This window comes from Barbus barbus (genome assembly GCF_936440315.1).
Source record: "Barbus barbus genome assembly, chromosome: 24".
Taxonomy (NCBI): Eukaryota; Metazoa; Chordata; class Actinopteri; order Cypriniformes; family Cyprinidae; genus Barbus; species Barbus barbus.
The window spans coordinates 21482417-21509186 of record NC_136752.1 but is presented as its reverse complement, the minus strand read 5'-3'; the positions used below and the strand labels follow the sequence as shown (position 1 = coordinate 21509186).

Genomic DNA, 26770 nt, shown 5'->3' with positions numbered 1-26770 from the left:
TATGAGTTTCATAACAAGAACGTGAATCAGGCAGATATCATGTAGGCTAAATCGTGTGTACTTGGATATGTCACGAAAATATAATAAAACTCATTTCTGCTAGGAGATTCTGGTGATCTTCTGTAATTAATATTAAAGTGGTTGCTATTATAAAAGTGAATATGAAAAAAAAACATTTTGTGCTTGCTTACTCCTGGGCTGAAATGATGCTTTAAAATGAGAGCAGTGAAACACTGCCATCCAGTGTTGTAACATTATGAATGTGAACTGCAGTTAGTTTAACTACTCAGGAATTACTATTTTAAACCAGCGTTTTGGTTCTCTAGTCAAATACACTCCCATTCAGAAAGCTGCAACATTGGTAAGATTTTGAAATTTATCTTATAAATCTCTTTTGCTCATCAAGGCTGCATTTGTTTGATCAAAAAGTTAAAACAGCAATATTGCAAAATATTACAATTTAAAATAACTTCACTATTTGAATATATTTTGAAATGTAATTGATTCCTGTGACAGTAAAGCTCAATTTTCAGCAGCCATTCAGTCTTCAGTGTCACATGATCCTTCAGAAATCATTCTAATATACAGATTTGCTCCTCATGAAACGTTTCGTATCATTGTTGAAAACAATTGTGCAGCTTAATTTTTTATTTTGGAAACGGATATATTTTTCTGCATTCTCTGATAAATAGAATGTTCAAAAGAACAGCATTCTTTTGAAAATAAAAATACTGATCCGTTTATCAATTTAGCGATACCTTGCTAAATAAAAGTATTAATTTCTTAAAGAAAAAAATCTTACCAACTCTTTAATGTCTTTTAGTTAATGGACATTAAAGGTGTAAAAACCCACACGTTGCTACCTGAAATATTACTCCAGGACTTCAAATTAGTGGAATTTTTTTTTTTCTAATCACAAATTAATTTAATCACAAATATAAATCAAAAATATAATAAAAATGTGAATTTTATTTCAGATTTTAAAGCTGTATTGAATGTGTTAGAAACAAAAACACACAAAGACAAAGAACACACGTCACATAAAAACAAAAATAAAAGCTGATATCGCGCCACTGTCAGGCAAACCACAGATTTGTGGAAAAAATAGAAACAAAATGGTTACATCACATTGTTTTTTTTTTTTTTATGAACTGTCTTTTCTCATCATTACAAAATACAAAAGCACAACCATCCCACACTACTCATTCAATATTGACTACACTTTAGCCAATAGGATTTCACTAACTCACAACCAATGCATCAGCCCCTTTGGTTAACATGATCATGGTTATTCATTTGAAAGCAAAACTGCAAATGACTTTTTTCCCATTAATTTTCATAAGGCTGCTTGGTTTTTATTAATTTGTGCTTCTGTCGACAGTATAGGCAATTTGTTTAGAATAAAGGTCTGCTTTCTTTACATTGCAGTAACTTGGAGGGAATGATTATGTAAATACATCCAAGTATTAACATCAAGTCCTTAAATAAATGTAAACATATACATCTTTTGAGGTCAGAATATTGACCCGCTTCACTTAAAACCATTACTGTAGCATTGTTCTGATATTTTTTGGAGTGGACTCATCATTCAGGTGTTTTGTGGTGAACCTTTAGAGGAAAATAAAAAAGATTACATGATTTCTGAAACTCATTACACAAGCTGTAGCATCTTTTTTTTTCAAGAACAGGAAAGAAAACTTACTTGAGGGCATTAAGGAGACCTTCAACATTATCTGCCGGCTGATCTTTTAAGACTTTAATGCATCCTTTCATCTAGAGAAAGTGTCATATTATGGGGAAAAAAGTCATTTTAAACTCATTCAAAAAAGTTTTGGTTGATTGAGAAAATGAGAATGTAGCCTTACATCGATTTTTGAGGATTTGTTGAAGGCACCGTTTGGATGCACATGATCATAGAGGATAATAACCCCCACCATCACCCTCATACAAAACAGAAGAGTGTCTTCACTGTTGAATCGACTTGTGTATTCTCTGTTAGCAGAGGAAAAAGATTGAGCATAATGCCACAATAATACACTTCAATACAGGCACTCCACAGTCATCAATGATTGGTCGATAAAAAAAGCATACTTGACTGTAAAACAATTAGTGTACAAATGTCTCCAGAAAGTCATGAGGAAGGCCCGCATCCGATAGGAAACCGTTATTATGCAAAGACTCACACTAGTGGTTTCCTTCAGCGGATAGACTGATGTTATCAGCAAGTTATTATTGTACACAAGAATGCCCAAATAGCAATGTCTACCCATTAAAATATTTGAGCATTTTAAAATCAAACTACAACATTTCAGAATAGATTTCCCATGATTGTTTTGAAGGGATCTGTTAAGGCATATACACTGCCCTCCAAAAGTTTGGAAACGTCCTAGAAAAGTGGGGTTTTGGACAATATTGGCATGAATCCTTTTTAATTTGTGATAATTTTGCACTGATGAGGGACAACACAAACTACAAAAACATATTTTATTACATAAGTTTTTTCTATGTATAAACTGTTTATTTTCGATTCATCAAAATATCCACCATTAGCAGCTATTACAGCTCTGCATAATCTGGGCATCCGAGCTGTCAGTTTATTCAAACATTGACTTGATATATTATTCCGAGCCTCCTGAAGGATTGCCCAAAGCTGATTCACACTGGTTGGACACTTCTTACGGACATCACGGTCCAGTTCCTCCCATGGTACAGTAGCTCAATTGGATTGAGGTTGGGTGATTGGGGAGGCCATTCCATGACAGACATGATGCCAGCTGACTGTTTCCTCTCCGAATAGGATTTGCACAGCTTAGAAGTGTGCTTGGGGTCATTGTCTTGTTGCAAGGTGAAGCCAAAACCACACTTTGCCAGGGGTGCTTCCAAACTTTTGGAGGGCCGTGTATGAAGTGATACATTGATTGAAGCAGCAATAGGAAACAGCCCGAGTACTTACGGTGTCTCTAACATGACCTTGCATACACTTGCCATAGTGCTCAGGCAGTCTGTGGTGTTCTCAAGAGGTAATGTCTTATTCTACAGAGAAAGAATTAAAGGAATAAATCACTCAAAAATTACAATGCATGTAGCCTATTGATTATCATACACTAGCATTCAAAAGTTTGGGACTGATTCTTGAAGAGGGTTTTGAAAGAATACAGTAAAATACAGTAAAACAATATTATTGTGAAATATTACTACAATTTCCCCTAGTCTTTGTCACTTCTGATCATTAATTTAGTGCATCTGTGCTGAATAAAAGTATTAAATTCTTTCCCAAAAAAACAAACAAACTTACTGTCCCCAAGCTTTTGACCATTAGTGTTCTACAGTATTTCTGATGGGAATTAAAGTGGTAAAATTATGACTGTAGAAACAAGCAGTACCTCTGTCACAAAGTTTGTCGTTGCTGTGCTTAGGGTCTTCAGCATAGGAGTGGCTTCAGCATAGAACAGAGACATTCTATTTGCCATTTCATTATTGACCTCATTTTCAATATCAAGCTTGATAGAGAAAAACACACATACACACATGAATATATAGAAATGAACACAGCAGTGTGTACAATACCTTTTATCTCAGGTTTCTGTACTTACATTCATGTTGTTTATTCTGTTTCGACTGATTGTTCTTCTGTAGTAGCTGAAGTCATTCTGGATAGCTGGAATCCTCATCTAAATAAATGTTAAATACATTTAAAAAGCACAGTGGCAATCAATACATTTTTTAAATTCCCCTAATATGAAAATTGGTGAGTGACAAAAGCAGTGAAGCAGCTGGCACCTTAAGCTCATCAAAGCGGAGAGTGAAATGCAGGATTTCAGCGAACTGTTTAGCGAGGGCCTGTTCCCTCTCCAGGTGCTGAGTTGGAGTGTGCGGCGGACACGTCAGAGACTCCAAAAGGCTCTTCAGTGCTTCCTCTACATGGAAGAGAAGAAAACAGATGCAGATCTTACATTACGTTTTTACTGATTAAGGAGAAAATGTGTGGACACAGGTAATTACATATGAATAGTGTACCTAGTTTCAATGAAAAAGTATAGAACTTCTTTAGGCGGATGACAAGGGGACACACAGAGTTCCACGCCCTCTCCTGAAGGAGCATGTCATTAGGATTCTGTATTGCCTAAAATATCAAACATGTCAAATTATTTAATCTGGCTTGAGAAATATAATCCCCAAAATGCAATTAAATACAACTGATTGACCCACAAAGCCAAAGCGGAACTATTAATCAGACGTACATCTCGTATTTCCTGGCCTGCCCCCTTGTAGGCTTGCAGGCCGGACAGGATGCTCTCTGACTCCTGGAGAACAGCATTCACCTGGTTCCACACCTCTCTCTCACAGTCTGTCGGTTGTGCATCTGACACAAATAAACTATATTACGCACTGCCAAGAACTAGTTATTACATGCAATGCATTTCATAGCATTAGATATAATATCAAACCAAGTGTCAACTGCAAACTAGATAACAGAGCTATAGAGCTCAGATCTTCATTTCCATTTTTCCAAGTTACAGCCTTTTTTCCGACAACACAATTTTAGGTAGTGAAGTAAAATGCATGAAGTCATTTTATTTGGTTAGTCTCCAGTTCAACACCCAACCACCACCAAATTTGACAACCAGAAAGTGGCCAAACATGTCAATTTTGATCAGCATTGCTTTTGGGTTTAAATCCACATGAACTTCCGATGAAATGTTTTTGCTTCAAATGTGAGTTAATGTTATTTTTCTTCAAAATAAATGCCACTTGATTTGATATTTTATTATCTAATGTAATGTCATTCATACATTAAATTGAAGCATAAGCACCCAAATATTTTTAGGAGCAATGTATAATCACAACAAACAAACAAGATGATATTTTCATATTAAAAATCATTTTCTTTCTTTAAACCAGAGGTTCCCCGATATTTCAACATTTCATAGAGATGCTCATTTCAAAAGCAGTAAAGCAAATACTCAGGAATTGTTGAACATTTTGGGTAAAGCTCTCTTTAAATTTTCTAGACAGAAAAACTAAATCCAATGTTTAGTGTAATTTAACAGGTTTTGAGTGTAAGGTCCCACAGGATTTCAAAGTTTACCGAATAAAGGATTGAAAAAGATGAGATTTCAGAATGAGACAAACAGAGATTAGAAAAATATGACAGAACAAGCAGAAGCTGCAAAGAGTAAGGAGATAATTTGCAGAGAAAGCATCATGCTACATAGACATACATAGCCACATTGGATATGTGGTTAGTTACAAATCCGGATTGTCAAGTCATGCACATTTGCCAACAACAAATCAGATTGAGTTTCTTTTAAATATTTACAAGAAAAAAAGATTTAAATATCTTCGTATTTGCAAGAGGGCATATATAAAAAGATCAAATATCCTAACTACTTGCCCGATCAATCTCATTTGCACAAAGCATTTGCATATGCAAAAGCATTGTGAAACTGTTTTGCTGTTGCGTTGTGACAAGTAGATTTGCAAGGACAATTCTGACAATGGTACTTGCAAAATGTTAGTAGCTGGAAAAAGTGACAGACACAGGCCAGGCAAAAGCTCTGCTCACTTTCAAAGTCAAGGAAAAAGTTTGGCCCCTGATCAAGCTCTGTGCAAGTGAGCACTTTTAACAGATTCCCCATTTGGTTTCTGAAACAGAAAAGCAAGAAGAGAAAGAGAGGAAAAAGGTAGAAAGACAGAGAAAAGAGAAAGGTATTGAACATCAAAGACAATAAAAATCACAGGATGTCACACTGAGCGATTCTGCAAAGTCTCATGCTCCTACACACAGAATTCCCTCAAATTCTCATGGTGAACATGGAAATCATTCCAAATTGAATCTGAACTTATTTTGCTTTTCCTTTTTACTTTAAATCAGAACCTTTCTTCTAGTTAATTCGCAGGACACACTTTAGACAAAGCATCAGCTCTGGACAGCAAGAAGCATAAACTTTCACCACAAGAAAGCAACGAGGGAAAGCTGTCTTATAAGAGCTTTGAGACTGTCAGTCCAGCTCCTCCTGCCACTGCTGGGGAAAAAACAGCTGGTTATAGAGTCTCGCCAACCCCAGACTCCACCTCTTCTCAAAACTTACTTTCAAAATCCAGGAAAAAATGTGGATAGTTCTCTATTTCCCTTGTAAGGACTTTTAGAAGATTACCCATTCCAGCGAAACCTAATCAAGATATAATGATAAAAAAAACAGCTGCATGAAATAAAACTCAGAAACCTAAAATCATCAATAAACAGTGACGTCATTACGTGTATAGCAAAAATGATGAGAGCTGCTGGAACTGTAATATACTACTTGTTTAACATTGCTTAGATTCTCTAGAGCATCAATCTAAATGGGCACATAACTAGCAGCTAAAAAGAATATGCTGGTGCTCTGAACTAGCCTGAAAACAAGAAAACAAGGCACATAAGAGATACTGGTTTTCTTCTTTGTAGGTCAGTTTCACTTAGCCCTTCTCATATGTACTCACAGAATAGTTTAAATGCTCTGATATAATATTTCAAATGAGATTATAAAAGCCGTTTTAAAACACTTTACTGAGTATAGTTACTACTATGCTTATTTAACCAACCGGCTATGCCAAATAATCATTAAAAGTTATAACTGCTCATTCTTAAACAGATTAAACCCATTATTATTTTTAATACGGCGACAATGACTTTTCCAGTGTAATTTCAGAAACAGCTTAAGCATAAACTGATCAACACAGCCAGATTTTGTCTAGCATGTGAACACCTGTGTAATATATGAGAGGAAGCACATCTAACCACAGCAAATGTTTTACGGTAGGGGAGGAGGAGATACATTGCAAGCTCCGACTCTTTCTTGACCCAATATGCGAAGAAAATGAGTCTGTGCAAATCTCCCCTGACATTTTTAAATACTTTCTTAATGGTTTATTTAACAGTATGCATTTATTTAACTTAACATAACAAATGGAATATAATATATATATAATATTCTGAGTAGAATACATGGATTTTGATGTAATCACTACCAGGAAATAAACAGATTTTTAATGAAGTCTTACAAATGCAGTTTATTTGTATTGCTGGGTTACTGATTTGCATGTAAACTGGTAAAACGGGTTATTGTATTAAACTGATTAATGTGTGCATGTACATGTGCCCATTGACAGATAGGCTAAAGAGGAGAGATTATTTTATTTTGTTAAAAATAATCATGTGCATGCATATATAATTAATAATAAACTGCATATTCCACACAAAAATTGTCAATTTTTATTTCATGGTGACTTTAAAATACATGCAGTGCATGTGAATCTTCACTGCTCCAGCAGAGGGAGCAAGTGCACACGATAAGAATATCATCATCATCATCATCATCTAGCATTAGCTTCTAACAGCAGATGTATTGAAGTGGTAACAATTTTTGGCACTTTCATGAATCTCAGCAAGAATATATTGGTGGCTGAGTGTGTAGCACATTTAATAAGTCACCAAAAAAAAATAAAAAAATGCAAACAGAATAAAAACATCGTCCTCAATTACATCCACAAGTCAGTTTGATCCTCCAGATGCTCTTATGTGCAAGAGGATGTGAAGACAATACCGTTTCTGCTGTATGTGGTTAACCGCCACACGAGTGCAGGCGATTCAAACGAGCTTCCTGTCAAACATAAAGTGCTCCAAGCATCGGAACAACTGCACTTGCAAAAGCATGAGAAACTGTCACTCTGTTGGCTGTGAAACAAAGCGGACACAGAACATTCAGCCCATTTCTAAGCCGTGTCTGTGTGAGCGTGCATGTGTGTGTCCTTCACTATGAACTCTATTCATTATACAGAGTGAATCATCACAGCACGACATGCACAATTCCTGCACACTGCCCACATACTACACATAAAAAACCCATTACAAATGCATCTCAAAACACATGCGCACACACAGGCCTTGACCTGCATTGGTAATGGGGTGACCTTATGGTGTAAAAATGCTGGAGGGGCCTTGGCAGTGTGTTTGTGCAGTGTAATGAAAACTTTGTTCCTTGACAAACCCTTCACAAGTGCTCTTACACGCTTTAGAGAGCTAGTATGAAAAAAGGTGCGAGTGGATGTTTTAAACCGGAGTAACCAGGAAAGTTGGTGAGGGAGTGTCACACATAACTTCCTGTTTAAAGAAACTAGAGTAAGACCAAAACAGACCAATTTTAATAATGATATTAGTACTAGCTGCATGTATTTATGGTGGAGCCCATTGTATGGACAAAACATTTTTTCAAAAGGTTTTATGTTCTGCAAAACAGAGGAATTAATATAGGTTTGGAATAACAAGCTGACCGAATGTTTATTTTTGGGTGAACTATCCCTTTAAGTTCAGCTCTGCACTGGACGTACATACATTACCGTTAAGACCCCCACGGCTACTGGAATTAGATCAAATCAAAAGCTTCTGTGCTTCGCAATTAAACCATGTATGCTGCAATTAGAGGCCATGCGAGCCAAACAATAATCCACTTTATCCGTGGCTGAAAAGACCTCTGTTAGCCTCTGCCTGCTGAGCAGCTCATAAATAGAGCAGTAAATTAACTTTTGCATCTCGGCTGGCCTTAAACAGAGATTGTTCTTGCTCAGGTCTTGCATACAGCCGCAATATTTACAACTTCACAAATTACTGGTTTATTCACTTCCTAATGGGGTTCCCACAGTGACCATGTTTGTGTTTATCAAATCCTCATGTTACGAGAGGCACCGGCCTACACTACAACACTTCCTGCTTTGTGGAGGCTGAACACCACAGCTCTCATTCACAGCCTACAGCAGTTGTTTATTGTAATAACGTCTGGCAGTGTTTCTAAGCTCATTTGCTTACACAAAAAGGAAATGCTACATACTGTGGCAAGAGGAGCAGAGTTAATTGAACGTATGCTGACACTGCAAACAAGCCTAATCGAAATGAGTGATGTAGCTGTAAATCTGATATTGCCATAAATCAACAGGATGCCTCAGTGTTACCTTTTCTGGAGGAGAACGTATACTTCCTTTTAGATCATCCACTTCTTCTTGATTCTGAAAAATAGAAGACAGAGCAGCAAATCAGTCAAGTTGTGTTTAATAAGAAAATCAAACCAATCGAATGTCATAAAATATGACCAGTAATTCGAAATGCAAACTGTTACACTGCAAGGGAGTTGCGCCAAAGATCACTCTCATTATGTAGGTGTTTATACTGGGATCCAGTATTGCTGCCCCACTTCTTTTGCAACCTTATGTAGCACAGCAGGAATAAATACAATTATGCTCTTAAAACTACACTACAGTTCTACAGCAAAATTTAACATACTGTAAATAAATACAGGGCATAATACATGCATATATTATCTCCATATTGTGAAGTGGTTAGTGTCTTTTTTTATTCTGATAACATTAAACACTTAAATATTACAAAATGTCATATTGTTTAATATGTGAACAGAATAACAGAAAACAAAAACATCTATATTCTGTATGCCTGAAAAAAATATTTTTTAATGTGCGCTTTACAGATAATTATATAAATAGATATAAAATTTTATTTAAAATAACAATAATAATAATAAATTATTTAATTGTTTACCTTTTATACTCAAGATTATATTTACATATATAATCTTGCTTACAATTGAAATTTAAAATTGTTTATCCCTACCATTTTTAATACAAATACATATAATGACTACAACTGGCTAAACTTAACCACCTGTTAAAGTAATCAATTTTGTGAATAAATTGTTTTTTTTTTTAAAAGCCAATAACAACAATATAAAGAGCATGGCTAAGTTTTGGTTGTGGAAACATGTCACTTCAACAAAAATTGCAATGTGAGCTATATACTTTCAAAAATAGGTTTTGAATAATGTTTTGTTTGTCTTTATGCCACTACCCATATATGGTAATTACTAATGATTATACACATAAACAATGACATATTAATCAGTTTATTCAATGTATTTCATCATGGATAGCTCGATATCAGATTTAAAATGCACTTCACAGTTGTTTCATGTTAACTGGGGTATTAAATATCTAGAGACATTCCAGCTAAATGCAACTAATGGCAACCCAAAAACACTCTGGAGGGCAGGAACCAGCAGAAACACTTTCTCTAAAGAGGCTCACATGCACATGACAGCAATGTTTCTACAGCAATTTTCTGCATAGTATGGCCTTCGTTGGTCAATTAAAATAAGTCTTTTAACACATCATAGACAAGTGCTTACGTCTTCAACCATATGGGAAAGGAAAAATATTCAAACAACAAACACTAGGCATTCATGTGAAGAATGATCATGACGAAAGCAAAAAACTTGTCACACAAGTTGTGAAACATCCTTAAGCTGCCAAATTAACAATCCATTTGTCAAGGAAAAAGGAAGCTGTCTTCATGATAAAGTCATCCACAAAACAGCTCTCTATTGAGCTGCGCTGACAAAAGACGAGCTGATATCAACATGTGTTGACCTTTTGCTTGAAATGAGCTTTCCCCCTTTTTCAGCACACAGTGATACTCACGGTCAGCCTCCCACCAGACGGTGTTTCCTTCTAGATTTCCTTCAGAAGATTAAGATCAGCAATCACAATTAAAACATCGGCCTCTTCTGCCCTCACGTGTCGCAACAGTGTTAATAAAGCCAGACCTTCTAACAGACAGAGAGGGAAATAAAGAACTGCCTCCCTCTGGCTCGACTCCCATCTGTCAGTGTGCGTAGTGCTCACACTCCCCTCCCCCCCTTAAACCTGAGGACAGGGCATGAACAGACCCCACAGGGACTCTGCCATGGAGTCACAAGCCCTTATATGGGCATACGGCTGCTCGATGCGTGAGCCGGATGAGTGGTCTTCCCTTCCCTCCTCCGTTTCTGCACCTTTCCCTCACTAAAGAAGACATCAATGTATGCCGGTCTTCTCCACGCTCTGCAAACCCAGTGGAATTTCTGAATGAAAAACAGCATGTTAGATAAATTCTACAGCACTTTCGAATCAGCTGAAGATCTGCACCAAGAAGTGCACAGTATCTTGGTAGGATCTTCTTTAGCGTGTGATGATTTGGGCCGAAACAGCACGATGATATTTTATCTGTGGTATTTCCCTCTCAGCAGGTCCAGGTATTGGAATCAGGAAAAGAGAATTCCCAGAGAATAAACATGTTATTCAGAACTCGCAGTGGAATTTTCCAGTGACCCCAATAACACAAGCTGCTCTATGCTGAATAACAGTTATCATTTGAGATTAAACTGAAAGGATGAAGCAGGCAGAGTGCCGGCTCTCAGATTATCTGAATTTAAATGGAATATTTCCACTCAGTTATTGAAATATGACAATCTCTGCAACATGCAAAAATCCAAAGATTGTGTAAACTGAAGTAAGAAACGGAGATAAAACGTACTTTCCAAAAAGCTGGGCTGCTACACACATGCATGCATGCATGCATACATCTGCCAGGATGACAACAATCTCTTATGACAACTCGGGGGTTATTGCACAGCGAAGCACATTTGAGTAACAGCTTTCCTCTGAGGCAACGATAGTATGGATGATGAACACCATGTCCTGACCTAGAATCAAGGAGGGAGCGAAGTCGCGTCATTTTTGGCTGAACCTAGCATGAAAGGTTTTAAGATGATCAAAACTAGATCACATTTTTGGATAAGTACATCATAAAATGACATCACATGCTTGCCATTAGTTTTAGAAAGCAAAAGTTTCCCCATGTACACAGGAAAAGGAGTTTAAAGACTCTACGAAATCAAAACTGCAGTTTGTGGTTTTTCATCCACGCTATTAGCTTGAAGGTTTTCTATGTAGTACTATGTAGTAATCTTATTCAGCAGATATAGGCTACACAGATATCTAAAATCTTCAGGAAAAATGGGTCAAAAATAGTGATGACTCATTCAACACCAGACAATAATATCAAGAAGCAAATATCCCAAGAAGTTTATCCCAGTGTTGTTACTGTTTCAAAGCTTCAAAATCTATGAACAAATACCTTATTAGTATATAAATAATACTAAAATAACACAGATTCATCAAAAGCAGTAGACACTAGAGATTTTTAAGGAAAGCACACATTTTCAAAAGACTGTTAAAATGAGTCAGTTCAGTTCTAATCATATTTTGTCTTAAACAAAAGAGCTCCGATACAAACTCCAAATTACTCAATATCAAGTATTCTGAGGAGGAGCCGAGTCCATTTTTAAAAGCATTAGACTCTGACCAGCTGCTAACCTCCAGGACAAAACTGTCTGACTGCGAGAGGCAGATGGGCTCTTCAAACGACCCAGGCCAAATGACCGACAGCATGAAATATTCAAGCAAACAACTCCCAGTTCCCATTCTCACTTGGGTGGCACACATAGCAGTCTAACTACAAGTATACAAGTGTGATTAGTTTAATAGTGTCACAGCAATCATACCACTGCGAGAAAATAACATGACTGTTGACAAACTGTGGCTGCTGGCTAAAACACAGATTTCTTGACTTGATCATTCCACTTCAGTTTAGTAGCACAGTCAGAAGCAATTGTGGTGAAACAGATGGTGATCTTTCCCAAAAACAATGTCTACATCATGAAACTGTAGCACCTCTAGGCAGTGAAAGGCCTTTTAGATGATGACATCACCATGGGTCTAAAAGATCTGCTTGTAATCATGAGGCAAGATTCATTTACTTCTATATATTTGGGGATATGGTTCACTTGATTTAAGATAGATGGAAAAAGGCAAATGTAAACCTGCTCAGGATTATCATCATGCAGTACTTTATTAAAGCAGGAAAAGGTGTCTTTCGGGTATCAATTTCAGATATCCATTCTGCACATCATTAGAGCCATGGCAAAGTGTTTAAACCCAGACATAAAGGCAACACATCAGCCATTCAAGAAGCTCTTAAAAGCCACTCCCCGCAGTTCATCCAGAGGTTAAGATGCATGAAGAGTCAACGAAGTGTAAAACTCAACACCACCATGCAAAACAAATTTAGATGGACAAAAAAGCTGAGGGAAACTCAGGGAAATACAATGGCTTCAGTTAAGCAAGTGCAGATATTAACTAGGCCTAATTCTTGTTGTATATGTAATAGTGGTCGACCGATATTGGTTAATTGACAGCCGATGCCGATATCTTAGAAAGCAGGGTGGGCGATATAATTTTATTTATAATTAATATTTAAGAAATGTGATAAAATAAATGTGTAAAATAAACACACTTATACTTTAGATGACAAAGTATTTTTCACAAATAAATACATAATAAATATAATTAAAAAGGATTAAACACTGTAACCAACAGGGCACTCAGTATTCTGGGAAGTTTGTGTGCATTGGGAATCTTTTTTTTTTTTTTTCAAATAAATCCAAGGTAACACTCATTTTACATATAGCACACAGTGAAAATGGCATGAATATAACAGAGGGCATATGCATAAAGCGCAGTATAATTTGAAATCACGAGTTTAAAGTTTGTCGATTGCGCATCTCCAGTGAAGCTGAACCCTCCTCCTGTCTGCATTCAATTCGCATGGGTCAACCGTCACGCAGAGAACACGCGATCATGCAGGATTCAAATGCACTATCCATATTAGACAGAACGACGACTGCGAACAAAGGGAGACTGTGATCGCTGTGTGCTCAGGCGCTGCCATTCTCAGCGCCATCAAAATAAATGTCCCACCTCAAACGCATCGCCCAAACAAAAAAAACTTATCGGCCAATGCCGATATTTGAAAAATGCCAAATATCGGCCGATATATTGGCTTTGGCGATATATCTGTCGACTACTAATGAGTCTTTTCCAATATTGTAACAGTTACTAATATTATATTTAATAGTTATATTTTTTTCTTATTGTAAGCAGCAGCAAAAATAGACAGGAATCTTACAAGAATGTGATTTTAATGATGGGTTGGTTCAGTGGGATTTGAAGTATGACTGAGGGGGTTCCTGTAATCCTGATTCTTTTAAGAGCACCGTAATCTCAAAAGCAGCTCACATAAAACAAACTCAAAATGAACAAAACCTACCCACCCTTATGTAGATTCAATTAACTGTATTCACTACATAGTTTACTACAGTGCCCACAAATTTTCTGGATATTAACTGTTTTTAACACTTAATATACAAGTACTTAATATCTTTGTTTTTAACAAAGATAAAAATATTGAAATCTCAAGATTAAACAAAACATTTCTTTATGAAGTATTTAGATGAATTTCTACATGGCTACTTAAAACAGACACCTTTATACAAAATAAATTGTGCTGTGATATTTCTGTCATGCCCACCCCTAATTACCAATATAATGCTAATCCTTTCAGCAAACCAAAATGCTGATGCAAGGTTTAGTGGTTTGGTGTTACATGTATACACACCAACATTTGTTAGATAGACCATAAATCACACTTTACATTTGTACCGTTTTTTATGGAAATCAAAACAAGTTACTTCTTGTAATATTGCGTTACTTACTGTAAGCAATGTGTCAGCTTCTCACACACACACACCCACACCAGTGTAATGCTACAGAACACAAGGTGAGAAAGAGAGTTTCCTCTGTGATAACATCCATGGAGAAAAGCAGAAAGCGACCTCACTGTAGGACCTGTATGGGGAATTCATGAGCTTTGATGCTCAGTGCAGTCTTTGACAAAAACCGGAGCAGTACAGAATACAGGACACCACACGGAAAGTCTAGCCTAACCAATAACAGCATATTAAAAACAGCCATTTCCTGTCTGTCACCACAACAAGTCCATTTGCTGCAAGTAACTCACTACTAGTGGTTTCTCTCCATTCTGCTGTTGCTGAAATAGCATTGAAAATAGCGAAATATCACAGTACTTACTTACTGACCTCACAAGGGGGCATCTAAACATAGCCAAAGAAAAATATCAGATACTGTAACAGTTACACCGTGAATCAGCAAAATACTCCCCATCTCAATTTATTACTTTAGCAACTTGCTTGCACAATTTCTAAGATAAAAATGATTACGCTTATGAGTAAATAATTATTTAAATCAAAAGTAGGGCTGTACACTTATTGAGAAATAGGCTAGTGTCTGTAAATATTAAAGCCTAAAAAGACTGCATATTTAAATATGAAGTCTACATGTTTTTCATGTCAATGAGCGGTATCTTATACACACAAACAAACTCAGGTCTTGACAACTACTTGTCAAAAGCTATTAAAACTTTACTCATTAAGGAATATCACAATTTTTCTTCCATATATTAATTTTAACAAATGTTGTACAACATTTACATGGCAAAAAAATAAAAGGAATCATTACATTTTCATTTGATTACTTTTAAAAGCTGCATTAAATTGTTAATATCTTATGCCTTCATTTGGTTACCACCATTTTGATAATCAATTTGCTTTAAACTCACAGGGCCCTACTGTAATGTAGAAATTCTAAAAAAAAATACTAAATTGTTTAAGTTTTATAAATTCAATTGATTAGACTTGCTTTTTGATTATTACCATGAATTAAACCATTAAAACAAAATCAAATGTAAAAGGATTTTTTTTTTTAGATTTTATAGGACTTTGTTCCTCATTCCTCGCAAACTTTGCAAGCCATGTCTATTTTAGATAATTACACTACACCCTCATCATTTTTGTCAGAACACCTACACTTCCTCGACTCCTAAATTAAACAGCATATAATTTCAGATACTGTAACCCAAATTGTATCACATATTTAAATGATGCGTTACAACAAATCCGCTCCATAACTGTAGCAGAACTTATGTTTGTAGATACAACTTGATTCTAAAGCCATCTAAATACACTGGGTGGTCTAAAGCACAATAAAATATTTAGTGCCAGTCTAGTGCCGAAAGGTCAGTGAGCCGCACTCAAACATGCTTCTTTAATGAACACACACCATCAGATGTGATATTCTGCATCAACAGACTAAAGAGCCTGTCATAATAAAAGGCTTTGATTTCTTCAACCAAGAGACTTGTAAAGAGCATAAAAGGCTAAAAAGGCACAAGGGCTGCTCCACCCTATATAACAGAACAGAGACACCACAGGGCGAGACCTCATGGTTTCATCCATTTTTAAAGACCTCTCTGTTATGACTGTGGAGGACAGCAAACCTAAAATTGGGTTAAGAGAACTATGCCTCCCTCAGGCTGCAGGAAATGTGACTGAGGCTTGAAGGAGGCTGGTTGATTTTTGCCCCTACATGGGCATTGGTGGGCGGGCAATGTAGCAAGAGGTAGGGCGACATAAACATTGCCACAATGGCTGCTTGCTTCCTCTGCCGTAACACTATGCTCAATGGGGTCATGAGGGGTGGAGCAACACTTCCAAAACAACGCGTCCCATTCAAACACCACAGATGAACCTCTGGTCCTAACAGTATGAATGTTTATAGTGTCTGAAGAAATTTAGATCATTCAGATAATGGCTTCTCTTCACTTAAGTAGGAAAAACTTCATCTAGCCAACGTTCTTGGCATTTTGGATTATCGGGCATAGGAAAAGAGTGTGGAAAACACAAAACAGCCTCAGTGCGTAAACTGACGGGGGTTTTGGCTTGTCATAAAGTGTGTAGGCCTCAGAGGCGTACAATTCTTCTTACAGTCGGCTTATGGTCTGAATAGCACTTCTGTTCTATGATCTCAGCATCTCAAAGGCACTAAAATACAAAGATCCATGTCTCAGAGTACATGGGGAGAGCGGGTCTTCACTGCCCTTCGAGCGCAATTTAAGCTTGTACTGATTGTCTTACAAATAGGACTGCATGATTAAACTAAATAAAACCCAAGAACTGCAATTTTAGTATGATTATCAAATTGCTGAGGATGTGATTTAATTAAAGAAATAAGCAAATTGTGTTTCAGAGTAATGTGTGGCACTATGTTCTTTTACACACAAGCAGCTCATGATGCGGTGTTTTCAGTGTCTTACACCATGGCATAACTACACACAACACGATGCCATGACATGTGATAAAAGCTATCTTTTCCATGTTAATCTCAGTTTTTGTCCTAACTAGCCACGACAGCGACACGCAAAATTTCTAATTTAGAAATTAGATTTTAATTTAGAATTCCACGATGTCGCGGCTGGAACAACAACATACAAACTATGTGACAGTAGATAATCTCAAGGGAGTGTCTAATATGAGTTTAAATATAATTTTGTGTGACTTTATAGACATACTGAAAGCAACAACAGATTGTTTACCTCAGATCTTGAAAATAAATGAAAGCAAAGATGTCCGTTAAAACTGTGAACTCACTGCGAACCAACGAGTGTATTAAATAGAGATGTTATCAGTCACTCAGAAATGCACATTTAATAATGTTAAAAAGCTTTAATATTTATTAATTCTATTATAAACGTATCCATTTCGTTGCGAGTGCAGTGTGCTTCCAGAGAGAGCCCGCCCACACACGCTGTGATATTTGATTGATTCTGTCGTGCCACATCTGATGTGGACACCCAAATTGCTCGTCACTGGAATCTTGTTGCATCACATGTAGTTAGGACACACGGTGTTAGAGTGGCTCAGTTCACAGTAAATGCCACACAAATCATCTCTGCATCTACTCTTAGTTTGGGTTTTTATCATTTGGGCATAATTAATGAAAAGCACTTACAAACCAGCTGTTGTCAACCAAAATAATATGGTTTAACGTTTGAAAATGAACATTAAGACAGTCATAAATATTAGTATTGTAATTTTACAGTAGTGCTACAATATAGTTATAATATTTTTCTTAAACATTTGATTTTTTAATTTACAGTAAAATATAACAATAGTAATATTTGTAATATTTTTACTTCATAGTAAGAACAAACATTTAAAAAAAACATCACTATTGTTATTGCTGATATTATTTTATAGTTATATTGTTGTAATCACAACCTTCACAAAACTCTGCAGCCCTAAATCACCTTTAAATCACAACTTTTATCAGGAAAAAAGGCGGTTTGATTTTACTCCCAAATCGTGCAGCCAAAATTACAAAGAAAGGCTGTAGATTTGTGACACACTCACAAACCTTTTGAGCTCATTATGGGCTCATATGTAATTGTCATGACTCTATGGTATTTTGAAAAACTACTAGCTTAAAAATAAGAAAACACTAATTACTCACCATAGTGCACTAGCATTTGTTGCAAAAAATGGGTTAAACCTGTTATTAGCATTGTATCTATTTTGGATTCCTGAGTGGCTATCAAAAAAAAAAATCTGGGTCATGGAGTCTTCTTCAACAAATTCATTGTTTCTTGGTGTCATAGAAAAAAGCATTTGGTATTTGGCTAAACTTCCTGTCCAGATAAATAGATGGGAACAAATAAACAGTGAAGCAAGGACCAGGTTACATAAATTTCAACAAGTGAGTCCAAATTAAAGACAGAAAGAGAGAGGGAGAGAAAGAATATCTGGGCTATGATGCATTTCATTCACAGTGCTTTCACAGACTGTTACCATGGACAAAAACACCATAAATCTAAATTCCAGCAGCTGCTCAATTAAATGAAAAAGTAACATCACTGAGAAGAGCCAGACAACTCAGACGGCCAAGGTTACAATCAAGTTCAACTGCCAGCTGAGGAGTCAGGTCTGGTAACACTCCAACTCACAGTACGCAGCTCGACACAGGGTTATCACCTACAAGATCACCTGCTGCTAGCAAAACCATGCTTCTGTTCTCAAGCACAACAGTACGGCTACAAGCTTTCACAAACATCCTACTTAATATATTATGTACAAATATTACCAGTGGCTTCTGCAATCATTGCATTTCAAATAAGCTACTTCCCCTGTGATTAACCGCAGCACAGATGACTCTCAGACACAGGGAGAAAATAAAAGTGTAAAACTAGCAGGAAGTTTGTCGAAAGTGAACAACAGAAAACATCACACCGGTGTTGCACAATATAGTACATTTAAAGACGTCAAAGTTAAGCCCCAGGCAAGCAATTTACTTCTACTTCTCGTCAATATTAATGCATCATGCATACCGAATAATAACCATGCAAATCAAATCAGGCCACTAGATTTTTTTTTTTTTTTTTGTATTAGTTAAATCTCTCAGCTGCTATTTGTTGATGAACACAGAAATATGTGAGGGTTTATTAAAGCTCAGTTACTAAGCATATTATGAGTCTAAGAGTCCATCTGCTTCAAGCCAACAAATCCAGTAATTGAACTGCAGATCCACTTGTGCAAAAACGATAAGATTATACCAAACGGAGTCAGGTCGTCTCATCCAAAAATGAGAAAAGACTATATCTATTATAACTCAACCACACTGTCATTCAGCCAACTTTTAAATACAAACTAAAGAAATGCAATGCAACTAATATAGGATTAAACACCAGTGGAGAACTGGAAATCACATTAATTAAAATAAATGATCACAATATAAAAGTTAGATATGTATTTGTTTTAACGATTACATTTAACGGTTATTTAATTATTAGATTTTAAAAATTTGAGTGAAGTTTTTCAGTGAGCAGTAAATGTAATCTAAAAGTAAATATAGTCTATTATCAACCAATACATTCAATTACAAAAATCTCTTCCAATAACCAATACGATACAGTGCATCCCAAATTTGTTCCTGTTGCAATAACAATATACTGCTGAATCATGTAATCAGCTTTGAAAGCTTGACAAATCATGAGTAGACTAATCCAATTAAATGTAGAAAACCCTGGACAGCTAAAACAACTAAAAGTGCATCCTGTTTTGCTGCTACACATGCACTGTATTGAACAGACAAACAACCTCTGTGGATTAACAAGTGATTTTACACATGCCTTGTTGCCAGCTGGATGAGGCAGCGGAGGCCTTCTGGACGACACACAATGTATTTACACACTGCCAAAACGCTGCACATTCACTACAAGCATTTGCACTCCCTTTCGCGATCTTTCGCATACTCTGCCACCGTACTCGGCATGGCATGAGATGCCCATCAAAGCAAAATGCAAAAAAAAAGGTCAAAATGGGCTTGAAAACTAATGCGGCACATGTGCAGTGAAATGCAAGCTAATTTAGGCCTGAAATATTGTTCTGTTCAGATGCAGACTGATCTTAAGCCAACAAAAAATAATCAGAGAAAAACTGAAAGGAATTTCATGCAGTCTTGCAAGAGTAAAATTTCTGTAAGAGGAAGTATTTGTCCACAAAAACTACACCATTATCAATCTCCAGGTGCTTCTGTGCTTTTCTAACCACAACGAAAACTCTTGTCAGGATGAGATACTGGTCAAACTACCCTGAAATAAGATCCTTGTCATTTCAACAGATATCGTGCAAAGCCATACCCAGAGGCTCAACCAGCATGCAGAGCACCGCAGCTGTCGCCATCCGTCTGGCAGCAGGCAGCAATTCACAATTGATTTGGGAAAACAATAATAAATTTAGAAACCCTCCGGCTATCCAGAGAAGTACAAAAACTGAAGCACTAAAGAAACTGGAAGAGAAGTATCTCAAAACTTTAAAGATGCATTTTAAACCATGGGGGTGTCCTCCTAACTGGCACTCCATCCGTCCCTGTACAGTATCCAATGAGTGGGATTTAAGTTTCCCAGTCTCCTGAGTGTCAGTAAAGGCACAGCTGTTGTGGCCTGAAGTTGACAATAACAACCTGGAGCTTCTCTTTGCCAGCTTAGCACTTTAAAAGAACCTTTATCCTGAGAAATGCAATTGTATAGGCCTACATCTACTAGTGGATGTCTGGAATGCTAGCATTTTGGATGCTAGCATTTAAATGTCCAAATACAGAAGAAAACGAAAACTATGCAAAAAACCTGTACAAACCAATCGTATAAAGTGAAATAATCTTTCATTTAGCAGACTCGCTTAGTTCAAAGTAACCTAAAGCAACGTTAATTGCTTTCTTGCACCTTGATATTAGTTAATGATCATTTAAGTAAACTGCACTTGGATTAAACTGTGTCAGCAGTCTAATTTACATCCTTGACAAAGCACACATGAATTATACATTACTTTGAGAACATAATTTCCATTTAAAAGCCGTTGAGATGTAAAATCAGATACAAACGTGCTTCTGAATAAACAGCAAGCAGATAACTTAACCGTTGGCAGTTAAACACCGTTGCTCGGCTGGGATTCACTGTAAAATACCAGCAAACTCGTAAACCAAACAGATGAAAATGTACACAAACTTATTATAGACACATAACAAATCTGTGACGTTCATAAAGTCCTTTAAAACCTCTGATAATTTCCGTTGTCCCAGAAACAGACCCCGAATAAATCACTGAGGACTAACTTAACAGTTAACGTTACTAACGTATCTCTCTTAGATAAAAATCTTTCTGACTGAGAGTTAAATGATAAATATTCTTGTTTCTGTAAAATCGAAACAAGATACCTGAATTAGTAAAACAAAGTTTTGCTGAAACAAGGATAAGACTCACTTTTTCTACAGTGAACTGGAGTCACACTTCCTGCGGCTCTGGGAAGATCGAGACGCTTGACAGAGAACGAATTTAAGCTTTTCCCGCTATTTTAAATGAGCTAGACTCCGTTATACAGTGGTCTTATACTTACCAATAATTTCCGCAAATACAGTTTTTTCCAGGGATCTCACTTCTGTCAACTGTGCCGACTGTACCCCCGGACAGCTCCACCTTCACTTTCCTACTTTAGCTGTAGTCAGCCAACTGAGAGTGCTGGATATTACAGCCACAGAACCAGCCGCGTGAACACAGCGACAGGCGCTCCGATTCAAAATGGCCAACTCGTCTTCATAATAAAAGTCCTGTTTCAATACTATTTATGCACAGGCACGATTTTTTTTCTCCTTTTTAAAAAAAAAAAAACTTTCTGTTTACCACAACAGAGAATGGTCTTTCAGACAAAACTTTTTTGATACAATAATAGAAAAATAAATAAATAAATGGTGTTCCTTTTCCCGGTAAGTTAATGAACGAGAGTGTGTGTATGCACACATTGCTGTGTAAGGCTTTATCTAATTAAAAGAGTAGGCCGATAAGTTGAAAAGAACGTTTTTATAATTATTATTTTTTATTAATTAAATTGCAGCCATATGAGTACAGTTTTCTCAGTTTGATATATTTTAATATGAGTTAAATATCCTATAATTGTTTAGCATATTCGTTCTGTTTTTATTTTCCTTGGTGAAGACAGCAATCAGTTTAAAACTCATACACAGATTATATATGAGAATACAGAGAAAGCAAGATGATCAACAATAAAAAATACATTTCAACCATTTGCTCACTCACACATCCTGAACAGACAGGGACACCTAGTGGACAATAACACATTTGAGGGACTCGAGGAAGAAAAAAATAATCATAAAAACAATGGATGTATTGTGCTTTGTCTGTCAACATAATGTTATGACATTATTTTTAATTAAACACATGATAATAAATTAACTTTGTACACTTCATCCATGTAGCTATCACAACATCATCCAGTAGATGGCCTTATGTGCCAAGCTTCATTTGATTCTTCACGTTCTCCTTCATGGCTGTCCTTCGAAAAGAGACACAGCTGAAACAGAATAATGTTATTGTGTTACACTGTATCATGTTATGAATAATTAATTATAATGACTAAATATCTTATAATATATAATATAATATATAGACTAAATAGCTAAGACAGAACTGCTTGTAATTTCAGCTAACCCATCGCTTCATCACAATCTCAGCTTCCAGTTAGGCTCATCTACCATAACTCCTTCAAAAACAGCCAGAAACCTTGGAGTTGTGATTGATGATAAGCTGAATTTCTCAGACCACATTGTTAAAACTGCCCGGTCCTGCAGATTTGCATTATATAATATTAAGAAGATCAGGCCCTTTCTCTCGGAACATGCAACGCAACTCCTTGTTCAGGCTCTTGTTCTGTCCAGACTTGACTATTGCAATGCTCTCTTGGCAGGTCTTCCAGCCAATTCTATTAAACCTCTACAATTAATCCAAAATGCCGCTGCAAGATTAATCTTTAATGAGCCGAAAAGAACGCACGTCACGCCTCTGTTCATCAATTTGCACTGGCTACCAATAGCTGCTCGCATTAAATTCAAGGCATTAATGTTTGCCTACAGAACCACCACTGGCTCTGCACCCCTTTACCTAAATTCTTTACTTCAGACTTATGTGCCCTCTAGAAGCTTGCGTTCTTCAAGTGAACAACAAATTATTGTACCATCCCAAAAACACAGAAAAACACTTTCAAGGACTTTTTCATTAACTGTTCCCATCTGGTGGAATGACCTGCCCAACTCGATCCGAGCAGCCGAATCCTTACCCATCTTCAAGAAACGGCTAAAAACTCATCTGTTCCATCTTTACTTGACCCTCTAACTCTAGCACTATCTATTCTAATTGTATTTTATCTATGTCTTTTTATTAAAAAATAACAATAATAATAATAATTATCTGTACTGCGTTAGGCTAACCAAGACTTGTAATAGCACTTGCACGTTGTTGCTCTTTTGTTGGTTTTGATTGCTTCTTATGTCCTCATTTGTAAGTCGCTTTGGATAAAAGCGTCTGCTAAATGACTAAATAAATAAATAAATATTCTCTGGCACATATTCACAGAGAGTATTTTACATTCTTGGTCAGGTTAGTTTAATATAAAAGCACAATGTCCTATTTAAGATTGATATTGAAAGTACATATGGGCTTACTTGGTGTGCTTCTATGGGATCTCTGTGATGCACGGAGCCCCTCCTTACTCAGTCTGGGCATTGGAGGCCTTACAGGACCAGGACGTATCCCTGCATTCCATTGGGAGGTCTGGGAAAGTCTCTTTATGGAGTCCTTGTTAGCCGGAAGTGCTTCTAAGTTCTGTGCTGCCCATTTTGGCCTGTTTTGGTTTTGCTTTCCAGCCGCACTGAGATCCAAGGATAAAAACATCTGGGAAAATGTACAAAAAAAACTTGATTTCTAACAAAAAAAAGTATACATGTTCAATATCATGTCTGTTTTCTTCCCCCAGCAACACAGTGCCCTCTTTTTCCTCTGTGCAGCACATTTCCATGATATCCCACATGTAGTCTGATCAGTATGCATGATGCCTTTTGGTTATGTCGTCTCTGGAGAATTCTTTGCATGCTGCACTGCTGATTTGTATGAGAATCAACAGCAACAGTCACATGACAATTATATTAGCTTACCAAAGATTTGGCCTTGCGCAGCTTGTACGTTGAGCAAGATGGTGCTTTTATAGAGTTTTCCTGTCTTATTGTAGCACTTTTTCCCTTTATCAGTCTGTAGAGATAAAGACAGCTTAGCATTTTCTGCTGTAGTTGTGCTACTAACACTTTCAACATGCACATATACAGAATAAAATGCCCTAAAATAGGGCAGCATATCATTGGGTAACATAAGGTTTTTTGATATTTTATAATAACTCAGAATTCAAATATAATACTGTGTATATATGTTTATTTTTTATGTTCTTGAAAGATATGTTATGTCTATAATGCTCACCAAGGCTGCATTTATTTCAAAACAGTATACAATATTATGCAATAGTATTACATTTTAAAACAACTATTTTCTGTTTTAATATATATTTAAATGTAATTTACTCCTGTGATGTAAAACTGAATTTTTAAATAGACATTACTCCAGTTGTCAGTCACGTGATTCTTCAGAAGTCATTCTAATATGCTAATTTGGTGCTCAAGAAGAATTGCTTATTGTTATTGTAATATTTTTGTGGAAATCGTGATGTTTTTTCCAGATACTGTGATGAATGGAAAGTTTAAAAAAACATTAATTTGAAATGTAATATTTTTGTAACAATGTAAAAGTCTTTACTGTCACTTTTGATCAACTTGATGCATCTTTGCTCAATAGAAGTTTAATTTCATTTTAAAAAATCTTACTGACGGTCTGACCCCAAACTTTGAAAGGTAGTGTATCTATGTGTTTGCAAAACAAAAAAAGTTGTTCACTTACACTGTTCTTGCATGCTCAACTGGGTCAAGGTTATCCAAGTAGTTAAAGCGTATTGTGTCAGTGGGATGCCTGTCTGAGTCTCTCCACGGCGGAAGTCCTTTGGCTGATTTCACCAAGGCATTCCCATCTTTACTCTTCCCATGGAGACTCGAGAGGACAGATTTCAACTCCCTGTGACCGGTCACAGGAAGTGACCCCTCTACCTCACTGCCAATTACTTTCACCTCAGGGATAATAAACTCTTCCTTCACAGGCACCTGGAGAAAGTGGAAAATGTGCAGCACAAAAAAATTACATGTATTCCAATAGATGAGACTCTAAAACGGCCTTTTAGCAACATCTTACCTTGGGCCTACTAATGTGCAGCTCCTGCACTGTCTCTATGTAATGCCTCTTCCATACACCTTGTTCAAATGGTGTTGGAGTAAAGGTTATGCACCAGCCTAGTTTCAGACATTTAGGCATCCACAGTTGATCAAGCTCAACCAGGTTTTTCCAATGCCAGCTCACCTGCAAATGAATATATTACAGAAAACACTAATGTCATACACATAGTACTGTTCAAAAGTTTAGGGTCAGTAAGATTTTTACATTATTACTTAATACTTTTATTCAACACAGATGCACTAAACTGATCAAAAGTGACAGTAAAGATGCATAATATTATCAGTGTTAGTGTATTTGCACACGGTATGTATAGAATACATTTAAGTGTGCATGTAGGAAAGTGTTTTTATTCATGGCATCAAAATATTTATACTATACAATTCCAATAATGTTTATTAATTTATATTAATTTAGTTTATTAACATACCTGAGCACATCTACAGAGGCTTCGGGGGTCAAGGAATGAAAATATATAGAGTGATATGACCCTGGGAAGGACCTTTGTGAAGTCGAGGGACTCCTCTGGTACCCAGCTGCTCAGAGTCTGTCTGAGATGTTTCAGCTGGCTAGCAGAGCATCTGGAGAAACAGTCTTGTAGCACCTGTTTCCGTTGGCTATCTGTCCACTTCTCAAACTGGGGCAAAGAGGAAGAGGGCTTGAGCATATAATCAACAGAGCAAATAACAAAACCAAGAAACTGTGAAGTGTTACCATAGCATTTTTTTAAGAAAGTGCATTTCTTACCCACTTTCCAAGCAAATTTCTTCTCTCTTCAAAAACCTGCAAAAGTGTTCAAATTGGACATGAAACATTCTACCCTGTAATATCACTAATATCAATGTTACAGTAGCTTCTCATGTTAAACAAAGCAGAAGATCATATACTATATTTATGGTTCCTGTACATGAGCATTGGAGAGCTGATGATTTAGAGGTGTCCATGTACTCAGTTTGGTCTGCATTGTTGTTCTGGGAGCTTGTGGCATCTTTCACTGAAATTCAGACGTTTGAGATTCAGCTTCTAGATAAACCTCAATCATATTAAGAGCACTTATCAAAAATACATACTCATGTTAAGGCAAACGAATGTGCTGTGATTTTCATACTAGCAACAACAAAATGGCCAAGCTGTACAGTGTAATACAGTACAAAAGAGAAAAAATTAAACCTACCATGTGTAGTAATGTCAACCGGAAATAGTCATGTTAGCTATCATAACGAAACCATTAAATGTTTACGGATCCGATATTGATGGTTTGCTCTTCCTGCTCAGTATAGTTTACCAGTCTCCATAGCAATCACACTCTCTCTCACTCTGTCCCGCCTCTTTCCAAACACTGGCTATGTTCGACTCGCAAATGATTCATTCTTTCGAATCGGATCTTTTAAAATGAATTGGTTGGAAATGAAATGGTTCACCAAT

The 26770-nt window shown here is 36.5% G+C and overlaps 2 protein-coding genes across 11 annotated transcripts; both read right to left on the bottom strand.

Moving 5' to 3' along the window:
- Nucleotides 1-909: 909 nt before the first annotated feature.
- Nucleotides 910-21720, bottom strand: LOC306844041 (CYFIP-related Rac1 interactor A-like). Of its 10 annotated transcripts, XM_079375875.1 has the most exons (13): nt 21564-21700; nt 21431-21468; nt 8989-9042; nt 6093-6173; nt 4242-4363; nt 4018-4123; nt 3781-3917; nt 3594-3671; nt 3384-3500; nt 2954-3033; nt 1866-1992; nt 1703-1773; nt 951-1608 (listed from the first exon to the last, which is right to left on the bottom strand). In XM_079375875.1, exons 4-13 carry the CDS (start codon nt 6160-6162, stop codon nt 1545-1547), a joined length of 972 nt encoding a protein of 323 aa, XP_079232001.1. In that variant the 5' UTR covers nt 6163-6173; nt 8989-9042; nt 21431-21468; nt 21564-21700; the 3' UTR covers nt 951-1544. The 10 variants fall into 10 exon arrangements, with proteins under 10 accessions (XP_079232000.1, XP_079232001.1, XP_079231998.1 ...); XM_079375874.1 differs by lacking the exon at nt 21431-21468 and having other exon boundaries at nt 910-1608; nt 21564-21720; XM_079375872.1 differs by lacking the exons at nt 6093-6173; nt 21431-21468 and adding an exon at nt 5567-5646 and having other exon boundaries at nt 21564-21687.
- Nucleotides 21721-22028: 308 nt separating this feature from the next.
- fbxo16 (F-box protein 16) lies at nt 22029-26682 on the bottom strand. Its single transcript, XM_079375348.1, has 9 exons — nt 26520-26682; nt 26253-26339; nt 26093-26128; nt 25776-25982; nt 25307-25471; nt 24962-25218; nt 24172-24265; nt 23683-23911; nt 22029-22535 (listed from the first exon to the last, which is right to left on the bottom strand). Exons 2-9 carry the CDS (start codon nt 26331-26333, stop codon nt 22507-22509), a joined length of 1098 nt encoding a protein of 365 aa, XP_079231474.1. The 5' UTR covers nt 26334-26339; nt 26520-26682; the 3' UTR covers nt 22029-22506.
- Nucleotides 26683-26770: the final 88 nt, after the last annotated feature.